This window comes from Rattus norvegicus, chromosome 3 (genome assembly GCF_021556685.1).
Source record: "Rattus norvegicus strain SHRSP/BbbUtx chromosome 3, alternate assembly SHRSP_T2T, whole genome shotgun sequence".
In the NCBI taxonomy this organism is placed as follows: Eukaryota; Metazoa; Chordata; class Mammalia; order Rodentia; family Muridae; genus Rattus; species Rattus norvegicus.
In genome coordinates, this window is record NC_141536.1 from 114,678,642 (window position 1) to 114,698,911 (window position 20,270).

Sequence of the window (20,270 nt, forward strand, 5' to 3'; positions counted from 1 at the left end):
AAAGGTCTCCTCAGCAAGCTTCGAGCCAGCCTCAATCTTTTCCAAGTTCTAGAGCTTATAGTTCATATGCTTCAGTCCCCACGCTGCTGGCATCCGAAGCCATCCACCTTTTGTGAATGCCATACATAAGCATTATGCATTCTTTGGGGCTCTGACCCCCTTTGACGTGACCGTAATCTACATGGGGCATCAGGAACAGCAGAGTAAGAAGTACACACAGGTTCCAAGGATTCGACTCCGGTCATCAGGCTTGAGGGACAGTCAATGCCTCTACCTGACAAGCCATCTCACTGGCCTGGAAAGCATGAATTCTGAGTAGACTGTGAGGTTAACCATGCCCATTGAATCCTAGAGCAGCTTGTAAACAAATTCCAGGGACACGAAGGCACACAGCATCCCCGGTGCTCTCTTCGATGCTAGCCTCAGTCCTGATTCACCGAGATCCTGTCACAAAGGAATATGTCAGAGCACGCTAGAGCACACATCTGTATATATACATATTCACATACTGTCGACTCACAGTGTGCTGTACACACACACACACACACACACACACACACACACACACACACACACACACACACAAGTTCCAGCAAAGGAAAATTCTACCAGTAGGGAGCTGTGGGTAGTCAAAATGAAGGAATAGTGACATGGATGGTAAGTATGTGGGCAAAGTATTACCATGGTCCAGAGCAAACAGTGTACTCGTATTTGGTGATAATTTTAGTTTGTATGTATTTAATACAGTGACCTCCACACGGGGCAAGAGAGAGGTAAAGGGACCATATGACGATAAGGTTTCTGTAGTCTCTCTGAAGTGGATTTTTTTTACATATTTTAATTTCACCTACTGTTAGTGTGTGTGTGTGTGTGTGTGTGTGTGTATGTTCATGGAGGTTTGCCATTTTACAACAGTTTATCTCTCTAAAATTTACCTCAATTCTTGTTTGTATTATGTTTCCCTGTTGAAATGGTTTGTTTTCCATTGAAATAGATTTACTCTTACTTCTTTTTTTTTTTTTTAAGGATTTTATTTTATATGAGTACACAGTAGTGGTCTTCAGACACACCAGAAGAGGGCATCAGATTCCATTACAGATGGTTGTGAGCCACCATGTGGTTGCTGGGAATTGAACTCAGGACCTCTGGAAGAGCAGTCAGTGCTCTTAACCACTGAGCCATCTCTCCAGCGCTTGCCCTTACTTCTTGGAACATGGTTATGAGAGTTGCGTTAATGCCTTAGTTCTAATAATTATGTAGTCTTGGACTTATTAGCTCTTGGTTGTCTTTTTGTCTTTTTCTCTTACAGATGTTGATTGTGGATTGTCTCGTGGACATTAGGAATCTTATGTCACGGGATTTGCACCAAGTTTAAATCCTGTCTTGAGTACTAATGAGTTTTATCAGTCGAGGAGCTCTGTGTCTCCTTGGGCTGTGGTTTCAATGTTTTGAAGGCTCTGTTGTACTGTGGTGCCAGCTCTGAACCCCAGGACAAGCCTTGGATACTCTGTTTTGTATATGGTCAGCTTTGGGGGTGAGCTCAGGCCATATGGGCTACTTTATGATTTTCTTGAGCTTTCTCCATGCTGTGATTGCTCTAACACCTTCTAGAACCCAGGAGGAGCTGGGGCAGGAAAGGTGCACAAGGATTTGGGGGAAGAATACTTTGATGTTAAAAAAAATATCTCTCGGGGTTGGGGATTTAGCTCAGTGGTAGAGCGCTTGCCTGGCAAGCGCAAGGCCCTGGGTTCGGTCCCCAGCTCCGAAAAAAAGAAAGAAAAAAATACCTCTCTCACCTCAAAGGAAGCAGGAGATAGCTCGTTCAGGAGCCAAATTTGAGTGCCCATGGCCAGGAACACACAGCGTTAGCTATCCCATGGTTCACGTTTCACTGTCTTACAGCTGCAGAACATAGACAGTCATAAATGGAAGTAATTTTAAAATACTTGGGTGGAAACATCAGAGAAGCGAATCTCCCCTACAGGCTCAGACGCTATCTGATGACGTTCTTAGCTTTTGAGTTGGTAGAAGTCAGTGGTTGGCTAAGTTAATAAATCCCAAAAGGGTTTTATCTATTAATCACAGGATGTTAGGTCCCACGCAGAGATGGGCAAGGAAATGGCTGTTTGGAGGGCTAAGGCTAAGAGACAGGATGAGATGTAATTGGACTCTGGGCCTGCAACCCTTGGTCCTCTCCATGTCACTGCAGTTCCAACCAGTCAACCAGCCTTTGCAGCCACGGTTTCCTTCCGGGAGTTCTCCTACATAGTATTGATCACGACCCGGCAGAATCTAGTCTCACCCAGGAGACAAACCTCCTCCAGGGTCATCTGTGAGGAGGCCTCTAGAGACACTGGGTTGAGGTAGGAAGACCTGCCCTAAATGTAGTGACACCATCTGATGGGTAGGATCTCACCCGGAATATAAAGGGTTGGGTGAGCTGAACACCGACATTCATCTCTGCTCCGGCCTGTGGTGTAACATGGCCAGCCACATATGTTCTCGGAACCACGTTTTGCCCGCCATTATAGACTATCCCTCAAACTGAGCCAAGCAAAGCCTTCCTTCTGTTGCTTCTGTCAGGGATTTTGTTGCAGCTTTGCACGCTCTCTGGTTCCGAGGGCTCATTCCATTCATCAGGCCAGGCATCGAAGGCTACTTCTGGAGACGTCTTCGCATCCTCTGCCAGTTCTGGGCTCAGTTCATGGTCTAGAACACGGCCTCTGTGTCCTGGCTGGGAGGTATGGGGTGGGGGTGGGGATGGGAAAGTCAGGTGTGTATGGTAGTTTGCAGCTATAATTTCAGAATGTGGGAGGCTGAGGCAGGAGGATTACTCATGAGATCAAGGCCCAGTTGGGCTACCGAGTGAGGCTGTACCTCAAGCAAAAAACAAACAAAAAAAACCAAAAACAAACAAAAAAAAAACAAAAAACAAAAAAAAACCCAAATCAATTAACCAAAACAAAATCTACCAAAATAATGAGAGAGAGAGAGAGAGAGAGAGAGAGAGAGAGAGAGAGAGAGGGAGAAGGAGGATGAGGAGGAAGAGGAGGAGGAAGAGGAGGAGGAAGAGGAGGGGGAGGGAGGAGGAGGGAGAGGGAGAATCAGCACCAGCATGGTAATATTTTGTGTCCTGCTTTCCTTACCCTGCCTCCCTTGTTTCTGTTGGGTCCTGATCAAGGGTCTCAGCTCTACCCAGTGGGCAAGGGGAGGCAGACTGTCCTTGGCTGGAGCCGAGTGTAAATCTACCGCCGCCTGTTAATTCTCTGCACACTCTTACCACTGCCGGGAATTTCTCCGGCTCATTCACTGCTCATTGACGGTTGTCCCTGAACCTTGTCCATTCCCTTCCTTAGATGGCCTTGAGGAGAGCAGGAATATTCTTGCAGTGGGCCACTGCGCCATCTGGAATGCTGCCTGGTGGCACGGAGGACCCACAACGAGTGTTTGAATGATGCCACCCCTCATTTCTCCAGTCATAAAAATTTTAGTGACAACCTTTCCCCTCCTTCTCCTCCCCTTTCTCTTTCTCTCCTTCCTTCTCTCCTTCCTCCTCCCCTTCCTCCTCCCCGTCTTGCTATTTTGATAGCCTCCAGGTTGGCCTCTGAGAAAGAACAAAGTTCTGTATTAATCTTTGTGGGCAGCGCTAGACACAGATGAGCAGGGTAAGGTCCATGCCTGTAGACTGTAAGAAACTGACTAACCCCGAGTGAGCTACCAAAGTCCCCAGTGTGAGCTGCATCCCATTAATGATTTCAACGTTATATTGCTGCCCGCAGCCCACACACCCTCATTCAGTGTCAGTCACCGCTGAGTCAGGTGTCATAGGCCACCGGTGTCCTACCTGTGTGGCGGCTCAGCTGTGCTCTGGTCATTTCTTATCCCTCATTCCTTCCTCCCCAAGTTGATATGATTACTGTGCCGGATCGCAGGAGCTCAGCTGACATGCTGTATTTCCAGAGACAGTGTTTTCAGGCTTACGCGGTCCCGAAACAGTTTTGGATGTTGGAGTTGAGATGGCTCCAAGGTCAGGTAGTGGCTTGGAGAGGGAGCACCCAGATAGGAATATATATTGTATACACATTGCTGACTTACTGCCATTGGGCTACTAGTGCCCCAGTTAGAGAACTACTAGAGTTGGTTGAGTGTCCGGGCGTATATATATGTGCACACAGAGCCTAGAGCACATCCTCAGGTGCCGTTTACCTTGCTTTTAGAGTCTCTCTGTGACCTGGAGCTCACGGAGTAGGCTAGACTAGCCTGCCAGTGAGCCCAGAGGCAGTGGCCTGCCTGGGCCTCGCCAGCCAGTGCTTTCCATGTTGCTGTTGTGCTTGGCATTTTTTATGTGAGCACTGAACTCAGGTCCTTGTCTGTGTGCAGCAGTTGAGCTATGGCCACAGCCCAAACAGAATTTAAATGTCACGAAAAATGAGACACCACTGTAGGACCTCATAGCCATCACACCCTAGCTTTGAGGTTATTTCCTGTGGTTCCTGACCACATGTGCGTGCTCTAAGTTAGGACAGAGGTGGCACTCAGCTTGGTAGTATAGTAGTTGTCCCAGCAACATTCTGAATAAACAACGGGACACACAGTAACACCCCTCAGATGTGCAGGCACCTAAGGAAGTGCAGTTCCGTCCCCACCTCTTTGAATTGAGGAAATAGAATACATTGCACTGGGCCAACAACCAGGTCTGATCATTGTCCCTGCCAGAGAACTCCTCTGCCTTGGGAACACTTTACACAAGAGGAAGTGTGGGGACCCTGTGACAGATATCCTACCACACTGCAGACTGACAAAACCCTCCCTTGAGGATGACATCTCTGCTCCTTTCTTCCTTTGTAGGGATAATGCTTTTCCAAGATGCTCCTGGGAGGCCAGGCAAGGCTGCCCTGGTCATGGGAATGCTCATCCGGAGACTCCATAGGAGTTCACAAGACCACAGAGCCAACACCACAGAATCACTGAAGCCGGAGACTTCCTGCTCTTTGGCATCATCTGAAGCACCCAGGGATAAGAACCTCCAGCAGATCTGATGATAGAACACTCGAGCAGTGGCAAAAGAGGCTGAGGAAACAGTTAACTGGGTAAAGGACTGGCTGGGAAAGTGTAAGGACCTGGGTTCAGATCCTCAGGACCCATATAAAGCCGGCTGTACTATGCATCTGTAGAGCCAGCACTCTGAGTTGGGAGGCAGAAGCAGGAGAATTCCAAAAAGATCCAGGCCAGTTAACCTTGTATAACAGAGCAGAGAACAAAGACCCTCCCCAAATAATGTGGTCTAGGACTGCACCCAAGGTTGCCTCTGAACATCACACACTCTCTCTAAATGAGCAACACACACACACACACACACACACACACACACACACACACACACACACACAGAGAGAGAGAGAGAGAGAGAGAGAGAGAGAGAGAGAGAGAGAGAGAGAGAGAGAGAGAGAGAGAGAGACGCACAAATTCTAAAAGGCAGTAATAAAGAGGTTAGGTGTTTGAGACTGAGGAAGATCAGCCTTATGATTTATTTTCTATGGTTCTGATTTAGGGAGTCTCCTCATCTTCCAGGTAGGACCCTGTGGAGAAGGCTTCCTTTTCACACTCCTCCCTTGCAGGTCTAACTCAGCCTGCTGTTGAGCCTCCCTTCTTCACACACACACCCCAGGACTATTTCCAGGATGCTTTTGGCTCCTTGACAACCCTTTCCTGTTTTGGAAGCTAAAAAGTGACATTTAAAAAGCCAGAGAGGTTCTGCTGAAAAAACAAGATTCCCCTGATTGAAAGGAAGGAGAAGTTTCTCACAGGCAGGGTTAGGCTAGACCCTCTAGTCATGGCTGGCTCTCTGTGTCCCTCCCTTTTTGGCCCAGCATCACTTAAATTGTTTGTGGCTGTCTTTGTACTTTCTCCATGTGTCAAAAACTAGGAAACTGTCCACAGCCATCAGCTCCTGACACAATACGAACAGGGAAGATAGCCTGAGAGTTCTGGAAATGGCTTTTTCTCCTGGCCCCACCTCCACTAAAAGGGTCTCGCCAGCATTTATTTATATCCCAAATGTGATATAATCCATTTATATCCCAGCCACAAATAAGCCAACTAATATATAATAGCATCAAAGGACGTGTCATGAAAAACCAAAGACAAACAATCCCCCCACAGGCCACAGGTGTGTGTGCACACATAGAAACACACACACACATACACACATAGAAACACACAGAGACACAGACACACAGACACACAGACATAGACACACACATAGAAACACACACACACACACAGACACACACACACAGACACACACAGACATAGACACACACATAGAAACACACACACACATACACACACACAGACACACACACAGACATAGACACACATATAGAAACACACACACAGACACACACACAGACTCACAAACACACATAGACACACACATACACACACACAAACACACACAGACATAGACACACAAACACACACAGACATAGACACACAGACACACACAGACACAGACATAGACACACACACACATACACACATAGACACACAAACACACACAGACACAGACATAGACACACACACAGACACAGACATAGACACACACACACAGACAGACACACAAACACACAGACATAGACAAACATACACATATATACACACAGACACACAAACACACAAGACACACAAACACACAGACACACACACACACAGACTCACAAACACAGACATAGACACAGACATACACACGCACACAGACATAGACACACAGACACACATACACAGACATAGACACACACACATACAGACACAGACATAGACACACAGACACACACATATATACACACAAACACACACAGACATAGACACACAGACACATATATACACACAGACACACAAACACACACAGACACACAGACACACACACAGACTCACAAACACAGACATAGACACAGACATACACACGCACACAGACATAGACACACAGACACACATACACAGACATAGACACACACACAGACATACACACACATAGACACACAGACACACAAAGACATACACACACATACACACAGAGAGACATAGACACACAGACACATAAACACAGAGATACAGAGACACACACACACACACACACACCACACACACACACACACCACACACACACACACACACACACACACACACACACACACACAGATTCTACAGAGAAATCTGACTTGGCAGTAGGTAGCAGTGGTGTGTCTTACGTTCCTTTAAAAACAGGCCTCCAGGAGACTAAGTGGAGATGACCCTAAGGCTGGGTAGAGACCCCTGGAATCCCTATGCACTTTGACCAGGCAGGGTTTCCAGGAAAAACAGTGGAGAGACCCTCAGAAGGAAAAGAGCTGCCTTAGAATGATGGTCAGAAAAGGCGTCTTCTTTTCAGCTCCCTACCAGTCACTGACGACAGACAGGCACAGGGAATGTTTTGTCAAGGCCAAGTTCCCACTTGTCTGTCATATTTTGGGCCAGGAATCCCGCCAGACCATGTTCATTTCTGAGCTCAAGGCCCATTGTGGTTTGGATAGAATTTAAGTATGTCTCCCTAGATTTTACAGGTTGGAGGCTTGGTCCCAGTGTGGCAATGTCAAAAAGGATTGGGACCTTTAAGAGCTTGGGCCTAGTGGAATCAGAACAGCTCAGAAGTGTCATAATATAGTAAATTTCTAATACTAAAGGTCTCAATACATTGTTAAAATGTATTGTGGAAGGGGTTGGGGATTTAGCTCAGTGGTAGAGCGCTTGCCTAGCAAGCGCAAGGCCCTGGCTCTGAAAAAAAAAAAAAAAAGAAAAAAGAAAAAAAAGAGTTTTAATTAAATGTTTAAAAAAATGTATTGTGGACTCAAACAGTTTAGGTCAGCCTCTTCTTCCTTGATCCAGACTTTTCCTTAAATACCTTTAAGAAATGTTATTAGCACACTTATTTTTCCTTTTAAAGAACATGCTTGTTCTTTAAAAGAACAAGTCCTGTCTGTCTGCACATGAGGAGATGGAGCCTCTGAGGCAGTACACACGGGTAGCTGGAGTTAGCTGCTTGGTGGGTTCTTCTTTCCACCCTGCTCCACCCTTTCAGCCCTGACACTAGGTAGGAGAGAGAGAAGGATGGAGGGGAAAGGGGGTGGCATTATCATTAGACTACTTCCTGAGGGATTGGGGTGTCAAGTTCCTTGGGACAAGTTTGATCTTGCTGTTATGTTAGCTAATTTCTTCTTGCTGGTCCTTCGTTGCACAAACTCCTTAACAAACACCAACCAGTAACCAACCACCAGCACCAACACCCTTGAGACATTCGGCAGCATTTGTGAGGATATCTGAAATGAACTAAGATCTTGGTGTTCTATGAAAAGCCATGTCAGCTCCACTCTTCAGTGTGGGAAAAAATTCATTTTGACAGAGGACTTTTTATATTGACTTTAAAAGACAAGGATTCTGCATTTGTTCTAACCAAGGGTAAAGCAAACATCAGACTGGACTAAATGACTAACAACACAATTTCTCCGATGAGCCTATAAATACCACTAACAGTATTTAGCAGCTCATATATTCTGCATATTAGACTGTCTCTGCAATGCTAGGGCTGGAGCCAGGGCCTGGCATGAACTAGATAAGCGCTCTACCACTGCGCCCCATCCTTGACATTAAATTTGTATTAGTCTTATACTTGGAGAGATCTTTTCCCAGTTAGGGGGTTGTATTTTCACTTTCTTGGATAACCACAAATTCAACTTTTGCTAAAAACTGCTCTTATAGACATCTACACCTTCAGGTTGACACTTGAATAATTGGTGTTTTGAACAAAAATTTTAGATATAACAATATTCCTTATAAAATTTATTTTATTGTTTTACATGCATCAAATTATTAGATAGTTTTTTAAAAATATTATTTGCACACAAAAGAATATGACCTAAGTTCTAACCAGTCTGTTTCTTTTGGTTCTGTTGTTTGAGCCAAGTCATCCTGGGGAACTCACTGGGTCCAGTGGGAATCGGGAGCCATGGCCATCATTAGCCTGAGTTCTTTCTTATTTCACCCAAGAAGTCATAGGTCTGCTCTGAAAGGTCAAATGGTTTGTGAACTCCATCTGGTGACAGAAGAGCCTTCAGGGAACCCTCGTTCTCTCGGCTTTGCTTGAGGAAGTCAGCGATGGCTTTCCATCTAGCAGCCTCTGTCTCTTCCTCGGCCCACCTAAAGGGGGGCAGCAATGTGGAATGCAGAAGAGGGAGCACGCAGTCATGGTAGACCAGGAGGAACTCGGCCTTTAGGAGCTCTTTGTCTCTCTGGAAAACATCACCACAAAGGAACTATCAATAGCCTGGCATCATTGCTCTCAAAGTACAGTGTGAGCTGTCCACTGAAAGCCACCGAGGAGCAGGACAGAGGGGCTGACAGGGATGGCACGTGCTCAGAGCCGGCATCAGTGAGACTCACAGTAGAGTTTAGCAGCTCTCCCTAAGAACTCTGCAGAGGCTCTAGAGCAGGGGTCTCCTGAACTCCACTTCACTGTGTTTAGTGAAGGAGACCAAAGTGTTGCCATCTACTGTAGTGACATCACACACACACACACACACACACACACACACACACACACACACACACACACACACCACAATGTGAGGTGACTGTGTAGACTTGGCTGGATTATTATCTGTCAAGAGATAACTAACTGCCTCAATGTTAGAAAGAACGGACTGGGCAAGGGTAGGTAGACTCTGAGTTCGAGGTCAATTAGGTCTACTTAACAAGATCCTGGTCAGCCAGGGTTGCATATTAAGAAGTATGACAAGCACTCTAGGATCTAGAGAAAGGGGGCCCAAGCAGAGGAGACTACTGGTGAGGGGTGAAGGCTCACCAGCCTGAGGACATCAGACCCTCCCTAGATAATGGGAGGATCCACTTAACCTGCAGCCAACAGGCTGGGGGTGGGATCCCAGAGGCACTGTAGTTGAGCGCAGAGGGCTCCAAACAGTCCGCTGTGCACATGGAGTGCGCCCAAGCATACCATACATATGGGGCAGCTTCTAGGAGCCTGAGGCCCTGCACCTCACCCAGTTGTTCTAGAACCTACAGACTGGGTAAAGTCTGGTGTTATTGGTCATGTGGGAGCTCAGGCTGTAATTCTTGCTCCTGCTCTGAAGTTTAAGTGTTTTCTTTTCTTTTTTCTTTTTTTCTGCTACATTTCTTGTAAACAATTAACACTTTAAGGTGTATCCAACCTCTTGAAATTGGGACTGTATTGTTCTAAGTGCAGTCCCTATTTCATGTCGGGCCACACCCACAACTATCCTAGGGCACATGTGGCACATGGCCTGGGGGACACCTGCTAGGTCGTGAAGTAGCATACATGAACCTCATGTGGCCTCTGCCTCCTTTTGAAAATAAATGTTTATAGAAACAGAGCTTTGGGCTCTCGCGTGCCATCTCTGCTGCTTTTTCTTTGACAGTTGCTCACTGTGGGAGAGACAATGTGCCCTACAATGCCTGTCTGAAGTCACTCCCTGGTCCTATACAGAAAATGACTGTCCAGTCCTGGATTCTGGCAGTGATGTCCTATCTTACTGGTCAAAGCCAGGCTTGCTGAGTTAGCCCAGGAGCCTGCAGCAGTGAAAACCAGTGTAAACCAGACCAGGCACCCATTCAGTGCATCCACCATTCAGACCAGCTCCTCTGTCTCTTCTCTTTACTTGATAGGTGTGGGAGAGCTCAAGGGGTTTAAAAAAACAAAGGACGTGTGCTAGTGAGCTGCACCACTAGTTAAGAGACTTCCTCCACTTCCTCCGTAAGTGAAACTCAGGGATGACAATGCCTGGCTTGTTCAGGGGCCTTTTACATTAAGAAGCAAGCATGCTGCTTTCTTAGATTTTGTCTATGAGCACAATGACACAGTTTAGCTGAGAAGGGGTGACATCTAGGGCTGCTCACTGAAACAGAGGCCTTGTTAGAACACATGGGAAATCAGAGTTGAGGTCAGTGTGAAACCCAGTTACCTTCTCCGATCGCTTTAGTGTGCTTTCTTTCTCAGCCCAGGAACTCTACAGAAGAGAAGAGAAACACTATTAGTCAGAGCAGTCACAAGTCCTGGCAGCACCTTCTGCAGCTTCACCCGTAGTTAAAGTGAAGGGCAGGTCAGGATTGCTGCACAGCATCGAACGCTAAAGAGGAGACACTGTCTTGGCATCTACTGCCAGCAACCCAGAACCAGCCTGGCAGGGAGGGCAAAGAATGGGCTAACCCCCACCCCCCGCCCCGTGCCAAACACACACAATGCCCAGATGCTCAGACAGTCATGAGCTTCCAAGGTGAGACTGCAACAGAAATAGGAAATCCTGCCAAGTCCCCAACACCAGTGACTCTGCCTGCCACACCAGTGACACAGATGGGACAGACAAGTCCATTTGCATGTAAACATTTCCACAGGCTTTACAAAAGCTTCTTTAAACAGAGAAGCTAGAGATCGAGGGATCCCACACAGCGATGAACTGAAGACCTTGGCAACGTGATTCCTGGCAGTTTCAGGTCCCTCTGGCTGGGTGAATTCCCCAGTCTCCAGACTGACTGTCCAGGACTGGCTTTGTGTGGATTGGAAGATAACTACCTGACTGGTACCTGACTCTACAGGTGTCCTGAAGACACCAACCCTTTCTGGGTAGAGCAGCCCATAGGTGCCTAGATACCCCTGGGGAAAGGATGTGGATAGGCTGACCGTGAAGTGTTAGTGTGGCCAGGTTGTTTCTGCCTCTTGGGGCTGTGACATCCCACCCATAACTTGCACCTACTGCCTCTAGGTTGAGAGAACCCTTCAGAGCCTCAGCATTTTATGACAGTCAGGTGTCATCAATATTAAAACACCAACTATAAAGTGAAATTAGCTGAGTAAAGCCCGGAGGCTCATACACTTCATAGCATAAATCTTAAGAGACAACATGGCTCAGTGTGAGCATTGCTTAGTAAGACTCACTGTAAACTGCCCACTGTCCATCAGCGTGAAGACTCCACCTGAGCTTTTAGTCCACAGAAAGCAATTCGGAGTTTCACACAGAGGGACTTGGGGATAGAAAACGTGTGTGGGCCACTACCACCTCACCAAGACCCACCCCTTTCCTTCTGGAACAAACAGATGCCTATCTTTCCCACTCCCTTCCAGTTAAGCAGACACATGTGTTCTGGCCAATGAAATGTGAGCAGAAATGAACAGGCTCTTAAGGCAGACGGAGAGCCCAAGGTCAATCCCCTACCCTTTCTTGTAAGGACAAACGACAACAGAGAGAGCTATTCATTCCAAATGATTCTAGGAGAGAACAGGGCCTGCCTTCAACAGCCTTCACCCTTGGGTAGCTATGGGATGGAGTCACACTGGAAGGGAACCAGGAGTGAGAAACAACCCTCTTTTTGAAGACACCCCACCCGAGGCTGCTTCTCAGACCTGCCTGTGCCTCCTGCCTGCTTTCTTGACCTCTGACTTGGAAAGTGCAGATGACCCTATCCCTCTTCCAGCCCCATCGTCTCCATCTGCCATCATCTTCAGTTGGCTGCTCCTGTGGTGTTTCTCGGGCTCCAGGATGAAAATATGTTTGTTCTGCTATTTCAGGCCCCTCTGACATACAGCAAGCAAATACTTTTCAACTAGAAAAGTCCACTGTTCTAAAGGCTGTGTCATGATGTGGATTCTAGCTGAACTGCGAATTCCCTTTTGGAGTCCTGCTATGATCTCCAAGAAAGCTGTCCAAGAACACCGGCACTTAACTTACTTCATGCATAAAAAACAATAAAATTGTCCTCAAGTTTCCTTCTGGGTCTGCTTTAAATTTCATTTACCTATAAGACAAGAAACCTGTACAAGGGAGCCTGTGCCTCCCTGTCATATGACAGTATGATTACTCTTGAGAAGAAAAGTTCAGCTGACATGGCCACAGTCCTGGACATGTGCTTCTGTACTGCCAGAAGAATCGTCCTCCAGGGAAACTTCCTGGTCATAGTCATTCCCCACCTCCCTTGCTCTCCATGTGTAGCCTCTGATTTTGGCTACCTTTGGCCCCTCCACACATATCATGCCAAATTGGATCTGATCTGCCTCACAAGGTTTCTGCCAATCCTCCCCTACCTGTGACAGCATCCCTGTCAGCAGTTAGGCCCTGGCCTCACCTTTTGTTAGCTCCCCCTCACCTAAGGCTCTTTAATGAGACAGTTCTCATGCCATTTGCTGCCTGCATTACACCTTTAAGATCCCTAGAACAAACTTGGCAATGGTGCCTCCATGTTATCTACACATGAACCTGGCACGGTCACGAGGCTTCTCTCTTTGTTGACTCCAGTGGTTCAGGTTCACATTAAAATAGTGATTTTTGGAAATTTAAATTCAGCTGAAGATCAGAGATTTCAAACCAGTCACTTTAATATCCAGTTGCTATTTCAGACAGCACAGTATGCTGAATTAAACTAAAGATGGTAGGTACGCCCCAACTCTCCTGAAAGCTTGGCTGACTTATTCAGTGGACCATTCTGAATTTTCTACCCTCTTGGACATCTTACATGGAGGAATCTAACAGGCAAGAAAGTACAATGCTCAACTCACAGTCCCCTGCCACTGCATCGGGGAAGGTAGACCCTGGGGAGTAACAGTCACCATGCTTGGAAGGATGAGGCCAGGCTGGCTAGACAATGAGCAGGAACTGGGAGACGCTGGTTGCAGTGGGTTTACATGATGGTACGTGCTACCTACCCTGAGAGCATCCATCACATCGGGCTGCTCCAGGAGCAGAGGGAAGGTGGCCAGCACGGGGTGACTAATTAAATCTGAAACACACAAAAGGAAGAATTCAAACTTCATTCCTATTTTACTGTATTTGATCGAAATGTTATCTCTTCAGGTTAAAATTATTTTGCCAATTATTTTCTGGTAACACTTTTTATGCACTTTGGCCTCCAGGAGAGTTCAGAGGCGTGAATCTGTCCCTTTTAGTATCTCTGTGTCTCTACCTCTTATCCTGGGAAGTTCTGAAATGAGGTTTCCAATGAGGGTGGCCATACTGGGTCTTCTGTACAAGAGAGTGTGAAAGAATTGAAGGGCAGTTTGAATTCCCGGTACCAAGCCCTTCTACAAAGACACCTAAATCCATTCAAGAGCATGAGCAGCACTCTTGGCCTGACTCCTCTCTAAGGCTCTTCCTCTAAACACCACCATACTGCAATGCACTACTTTTGGAAAAGGCACATTCAAACAGTAGCATTTATTTCTGAAATGCCAAGTGCAACACGTTCCACCATACTGTCCCTCAGTAGAGAACCATCTAGAACAGCCTCCTTGCCTCTAGGAACAGCTGGTAAGCCTGCACTTGAGCCCTGGTGCTGGTGATGGTTCCTAGTTGCAACTGATGGTAAAAGCCTAAGTCTCACTACCCACATTACGAATATTTCTTCGGGTATTTCTGTGCAGCTTTAGACTTTGCTGTCTTATATTACTGGGGCGAAACTCTGGATGTAGAATCTGTTCTAGCCAGGAACATGATTGTCCACAGTGTGAGGCTTCACCACGCTGTCCTGCTCCTGTGCCCCATCCATGCCTGCTGCCCTCAATGTCAATCTCACCAGCCTAGATACACTTTCTTGCCTTGGGTCTCCAGGCACACCACTTACTCTAATCAAAGGAGTCTCTCACACATCTCCCCACAGGCCTATTCTCTTGTTCAGGTTTCATCTTTGATATGACCTGCTCACAGAAAGAAGTCTTTCTTCTGGCTACGGAATAGTTCAGGTCTTCTCGGTGAATGTCCCCTCATTATCTTTATGATCACTTATTTTAAAAGGCCAGAGGGCTTCTTCATGTCATTGTGTTTTGAAGCTTGATTGCTCCATCAGGTTGGGTCCCATTCACCACAAAATGGCACAACATTATATACCCAGCACCCAGCAGGCAGTGGGTATCTGGACACTTACTGATTTCTAGGGTTCAGGTGATATACAACAGAATTAAGATGTTTTACTTTAGAGCTAAGCTCTTATAGCATATGCTCTCCTCTTGGAAAGTTTTCTCATGTATGACACCTTGTGTATTTTAAATTATTTTTAATATTTTACTTGGAAAAAACTTGTGAATTCAAGACAAATGACAAGGACTGGAGAGACAGCTGAGTGGTTAAAGTACATACTATACAAATATGAGGACTGAAGTTTGGATTCCCCAGAAACCCACACAAATACCAGTTGGGTAGAGCAGCCTATATATGTTCCAGTACAGAAAGTGGATCCTAGAGCTAGCCAGTCAAACTGTATGGGAGAGCTCTGGGTTCAACTGAGAGGCCCTTCCTCAGTGAATAAGATAGAGAGTAAGGAATGAAGGTGTTCATCACTAAGCTTGGACCTCCACATATATGTGCATTTGTGTGCACATGAACTAATACATATGCATAAAAATTAATTTAAAGAGAAATTCTAAGAATAAAAAAAGTGCATAGAAACTCAGGCACTATTTGTAACTGGGCCATGGGCACACTTTATTATATTAGGGACAGCTGTTTGGGTGATGGTTTCTTCCTGAAAAGGTGACATACAGGGTTACAGGTAAAAACATTTAATTCCAAGGCTAGAAGGGAAACTGTTCGCACATGGATGGAAAAGGTGAGGCTGAGTGTGTGGGGCTGAGCTGACCATGAGTGAGCTCACAAAGCTGCTCCTAAGTGATGTGTCCACCCTGTGCTATTTAGTGGTTTTACTCCATGTGTCACATCTGCATGCAGGAGATACAGCCTGCACAGAACACACCTTCAAGTTTGGCAGCATCAACACACAGGAAATACCCACACTTACCAGCACTTTGCAGGCTTGTCCTGTCTCTCAGGAGCACATCTCCAAGAATTTGTCGGTAAAATATCAGCAAGTGAGCGGAGCACATACTCCCCACCAAGGTTTCTGGCAGCAGACTAACGGGAAGAAAGGCAGGCATTAAACGGACCCTTCCAATCCATCCTACTGGGCTTTTTCTTCTGTGTATTACTTCAATGAACAGGTTTTACCTTATTTTTGAAAAAAAAAAGATTTTACAGTTTAAAAGAAAACTTACATCACAACTTGGTCACTTTAAACCAGAGATAACTAGTCTCCCTTAAACCAGAGATAACTACTCTCCTCAGCTCTACATTTTTATGTCTCAGCCCGGTGTTACAAGCTTGTGCTTTCGCGCTAGTGCACACACCCATACTAAGTGTCAAATAAAGGAAAGTCATTAATGCCCTGTTCTGGAAAGTGACTAGTGAGCTACAAGCTTGAACAAAAGCATGTGGCTGCCAAGCCTGGTGTGGTGGAAGAGGAGGAAATGCCAGTTCAGACTGTTCATGGGCTGGGTGGGACACAGGAGGTGTGGCAGACCTGAATTGAATCCTGACTTTGCTACTTCCTGGCAGCCAGACTAGGGATTAATTAATCACTCTTGGTGTGCTTTTGTTTCCTTATTTGTAGGATGCCAAGCCTAGCACCGGAATTTCAGGTTACTGAAAGGATTAAAATGAAGCAGCTGTAGCATTTAATACCTATCTAGTATATAGCAAGGGCTCAAAAAAAGAATTTAATATTGAAGCTAAGATGGTATCAGTTTAAAATAGATTAATATAAGTTTGGGTGGAATATGTAATCTCTGTGGTAAACACATGTACACAAAACAAGCAACTATTCATGATTTATAGACTATACACAAACGGAAACCGAAAAGAAATCAAGTGTCAGTGGCAAAACAAAACAAAAGAAATAGGAAAAAAGTATGGAGGAAAATGAAAAAAAAAAAGCTACAAGACATAGAGAAAAATGATGTGCCAAAATGATGGCACTTCCATGGGTAACTACATTAAATGTAAATGGATCAAAACTCCCCAATCAAAATATGTAGATTGGAAGAAAGAATTTAAAAAGATAAATCCAACTATATAGGAGTCTTGCTTTAGACTCAGGACAAACATTTCAAAGGTTACAAAGGTTGTTTCAATTTTTATAATTAATCCCTAATTTTAATATCTAGTCAATTTTAGAAGGGAAAATGATTACACAGGTAAAGTTCAGGCTTCCAGATGACTGGAATAAGAGATGAATGAGGGCATTAGGCTGGTGTGCAGGAGCACAGGAGTTCACAGGTGAGTAGCTTCACAGAATGCAGGTGAGCAACCCTGATCATCCCTGTCCCTGCATTTCTAGGCTGTCTTACCAGTCATATGCACTATTTGGCTCACTGAGCACATAAAAATCCTGATTTGGTATAAGTTCAAAGTAGATTTCATGATTACTGTTGAGGAGCACTTATGGTGCCCTAGTGCCACCATGCCCTATAAGGCCATGCTGAGACTCCTAAGGGTAGTCTACATCGGGCTGTGGCCTTTGCGGGCAGCGCTCCGAGGTATGCCAAGTACTGCCTCGTGCTGAAGACCTGTCACTGATTTTACCAGGGGAAGGGGTGGACCCTTCCTCCCTTCTATCTGCCCCCTCTTTTTCTTACAGATCTGCCTGCTCCATCTGCTGGAAGGCGTGGGTGCTCCTTCAGGGTGGACACTCCTTTCCTTCCACCTCTCTCCTGTATGAGGCAATGGTGTTTCACTTTGTCTAAGCTGTCTAAGCTTTTCCAAGCCTAAGATGACCAGACAGTTCTCAGCTACTAAAGTCTGAGCTGAAGAAGTGGAAAAAATGCTTTACTCCAATCTCACCTGAGGATCAGTGAGCCAGGAACAGAAGAGTGAAATGAATGGGTCCCAGCAGTTACAGTCTTATTGTAAAAGGGAGAAAGGGGTGGAAATGTGTCACACACACAAAGGAAAATAACTCTGTAGGAATTTATACAGACCATTGTTCTAGGCAAATGTTTCCTTTCATTCAGAACTCAAAGGACCTGAACTTGGAACTATCTCTCCTCAGGACCTCAGAAGTGTGCCTTTGGTCAAACTGAGTCAATTTAAATCCCTTTGGAAAATGGCTCTAGGTATGTGTGGGAGGTGCATGCCTTTAACATCAGCATTCAGGAGGCAGAGGCAGGTGGATCTCTGTGAGTTCAAGGCCAGCCTGGTTTTCATTAGTAAGTTCCAGGGGCAACCAGAGATACATTAGAGAAACCCTGTCTCAGAAAGAAAAGAAAAAGAGAAAAGGAAAGAAAATGGGGAAAGTGTTGGTGGAGTTGAACAGAGAGCTACTGTCACATAACGCAACAGGTTCAACACAAACTGAGGCTGTGCACCTAGTGGGCGAGGCCCTTACTTGTGCAAAGAAACTGGTGTAAGACATGGGTCTGCACTCCGCACTTTCATGTCTTCTGATGATACCTAGTGCATATACACAACATGCTGAATGGATGAGGCACCACAAGCAAGCTGGGTCTCAGGTGAAATAGGCACATGAAAATTCAAACTGGGCTTCTCACCAGTGACCAGGCCTCCCCTATTGTGTGCTCTCCACAGAGCATCTCTCACCACCTAGCAGGAGAGAACCATACTTAAACACAGGTGAAGGTGACACAGGGGCAAGTGCAGCTAGAAGTGGAATATACCTGTAAGAGGGAGGAGAATTATGTCAGGGTGTTGTTCTCCTTTTCTGCCCACAAGGGTAGCTTGTCAGGGATGTGAGGATGCTGAACAGGTCAGCTCTGCCTGTCTTCACTTCCCTGGAGTAGAAGCTCAGAGAACTCTGTGTAAAGCTCACATGCTGGTGCCCAGCGTCTCACCCACAGCAAAGGTCTCATAGTTCATAATCCTTTGGCCCCAGAAAGTCTGTGGCCTGGTTTCTGTGAGAGTCAGCCTGCTCTTGGATCAAACCAACACAGTGATCAAAGCAGAATGGTCATTTCAAGATACAGCTTAAGTCTGGCTCTGTGGTGCTCTGAATTATGCTTGACCCAGGGAGTGGCACTATTAGAAGGTGTGGCCTTGTTGGAAGAAGTGTGTCACTGTGGGAGTAGGCTTTGAGACCCTTTTTCTAGCTTCCTGGAAGATCGTCTTCTCCTGTTTGCCTTCAGAAGATGTAGAACTCTCAGCTTCTCTAGCACCACGTCTGCCTGCACACTGCCATGCTTCCTGATATAATAGACTGAATCTCAGAACCAGTAAGCCAGTCCCAATTAAATGTTTGCCTTTATAAGAGCTGCCTTGGTCAAAGTGTCTCTTTGCAGCGACAGAAACCCTAACTAAGAGAAAAGAACACACAGCAGACAGGCAGAAGAGGTTGGGTCAGTGGGAGTGAAGTCCCTGAGAAGCACAAGAGGACACAGCAGGAAGATCTCTACTTGGAAACACTATTTCTGTGCCCACCATGAGCTACATTTAACACACACCTCACTGATCCCTAAAGGGGGACAGGAACTAAGGACTTTTTGCCCATGACCCTACAACTCAGGGCAGTGTTCACAGTTTCAGACAGATGGCCAGCTTGACCTTGAGGCAGTGGAGTATCTGAGAAGCAGTGTTTGAGCCAAGAAAGCAGCATTAAGAGCTGTCCCTGACAGCCGCTTGGGATCCCTGCAGGCCTGGTCACAGCTGAGCAGCAGGGCAGCACAGCAACAGGAGGATGAGGGCAGGACTGGGTTTCCCTCACAAAGGCTGCTACTGTGAGGCTCCTGTTCTCTACACCATGAAACGGACAAGTTTTCAAGGGAAGACTGGCCAACAGGGAGAGGGTAGATTAGAGGCTTTATGACCTAGGGCCAAAAAAAAAAAAAAAAAAAAAAAAAAAGCCAAGAGTAAACAGTGTCCATGAACACATTATTAATGGTTGCTGACAGACTGAACTGTAAAGTATACCTCAGACTCCAGCACAACCTGGACTGAGAACAGCCATGCTCTGAGGGGCAGGCCAAGCCTTCTTTCACTTCCCTGCATCATTGAAAATTGTAAATTATATTATTCACTTGTGTAGGCAGTGGGCAGAAGAAAACGTTCAGGAGTTGGTTCTCTTCTTCCACCACATGGACCCTGGGTATCAAGCTCAGACGGTTAGGCTTGGCGGCAAGCACCGTTATCTGCTGAGCCATCTCATTGGCAACTCTTCCCAGTGACTTGTGAGCCAGGTCCTGGCAGGGCGCACTTCTTCAGCAGGCTCTGCCTTGTACACCTTCCTCACTTTCCCTGATTCCCTATGTGCCCCATGGTTTATCCCTCAACCCTTCAAGGCCTATTTAAAGACAATGTCTGACTTTACCAGACATGCTCATTTGAACAAATCTTGGAATCACATTTTCATTTATCTATGCATAAAACAATTATGCTGGC

The 20,270-nt window shown here is 46.0% G+C and overlaps 1 protein-coding gene across 3 annotated transcripts in view; it reads right to left on the bottom strand.

The window, feature by feature from the left end:
- Positions 1 to 8,861: 8,861 nt before the first annotated feature.
- The window catches only part of Nphp1 (nephrocystin 1), a 55,669-nt gene continuing 44,260 nt past the window's right edge, over positions 8,862 to 20,270 (bottom strand). For all 3 annotated transcript variants that reach the window (NM_001314004.1, NM_001314003.1, NM_001314002.1), the window contains 4 exon segments: positions 8,862 to 9,323; positions 11,031 to 11,075; positions 13,763 to 13,836; positions 15,847 to 15,959. In NM_001314004.1, coding sequence (NP_001300933.1) covers positions 9,051 to 9,323; positions 11,031 to 11,075; positions 13,763 to 13,836; positions 15,847 to 15,959 — 505 coding nt within the window. In that variant the 3' untranslated portion in view covers positions 8,862 to 9,050.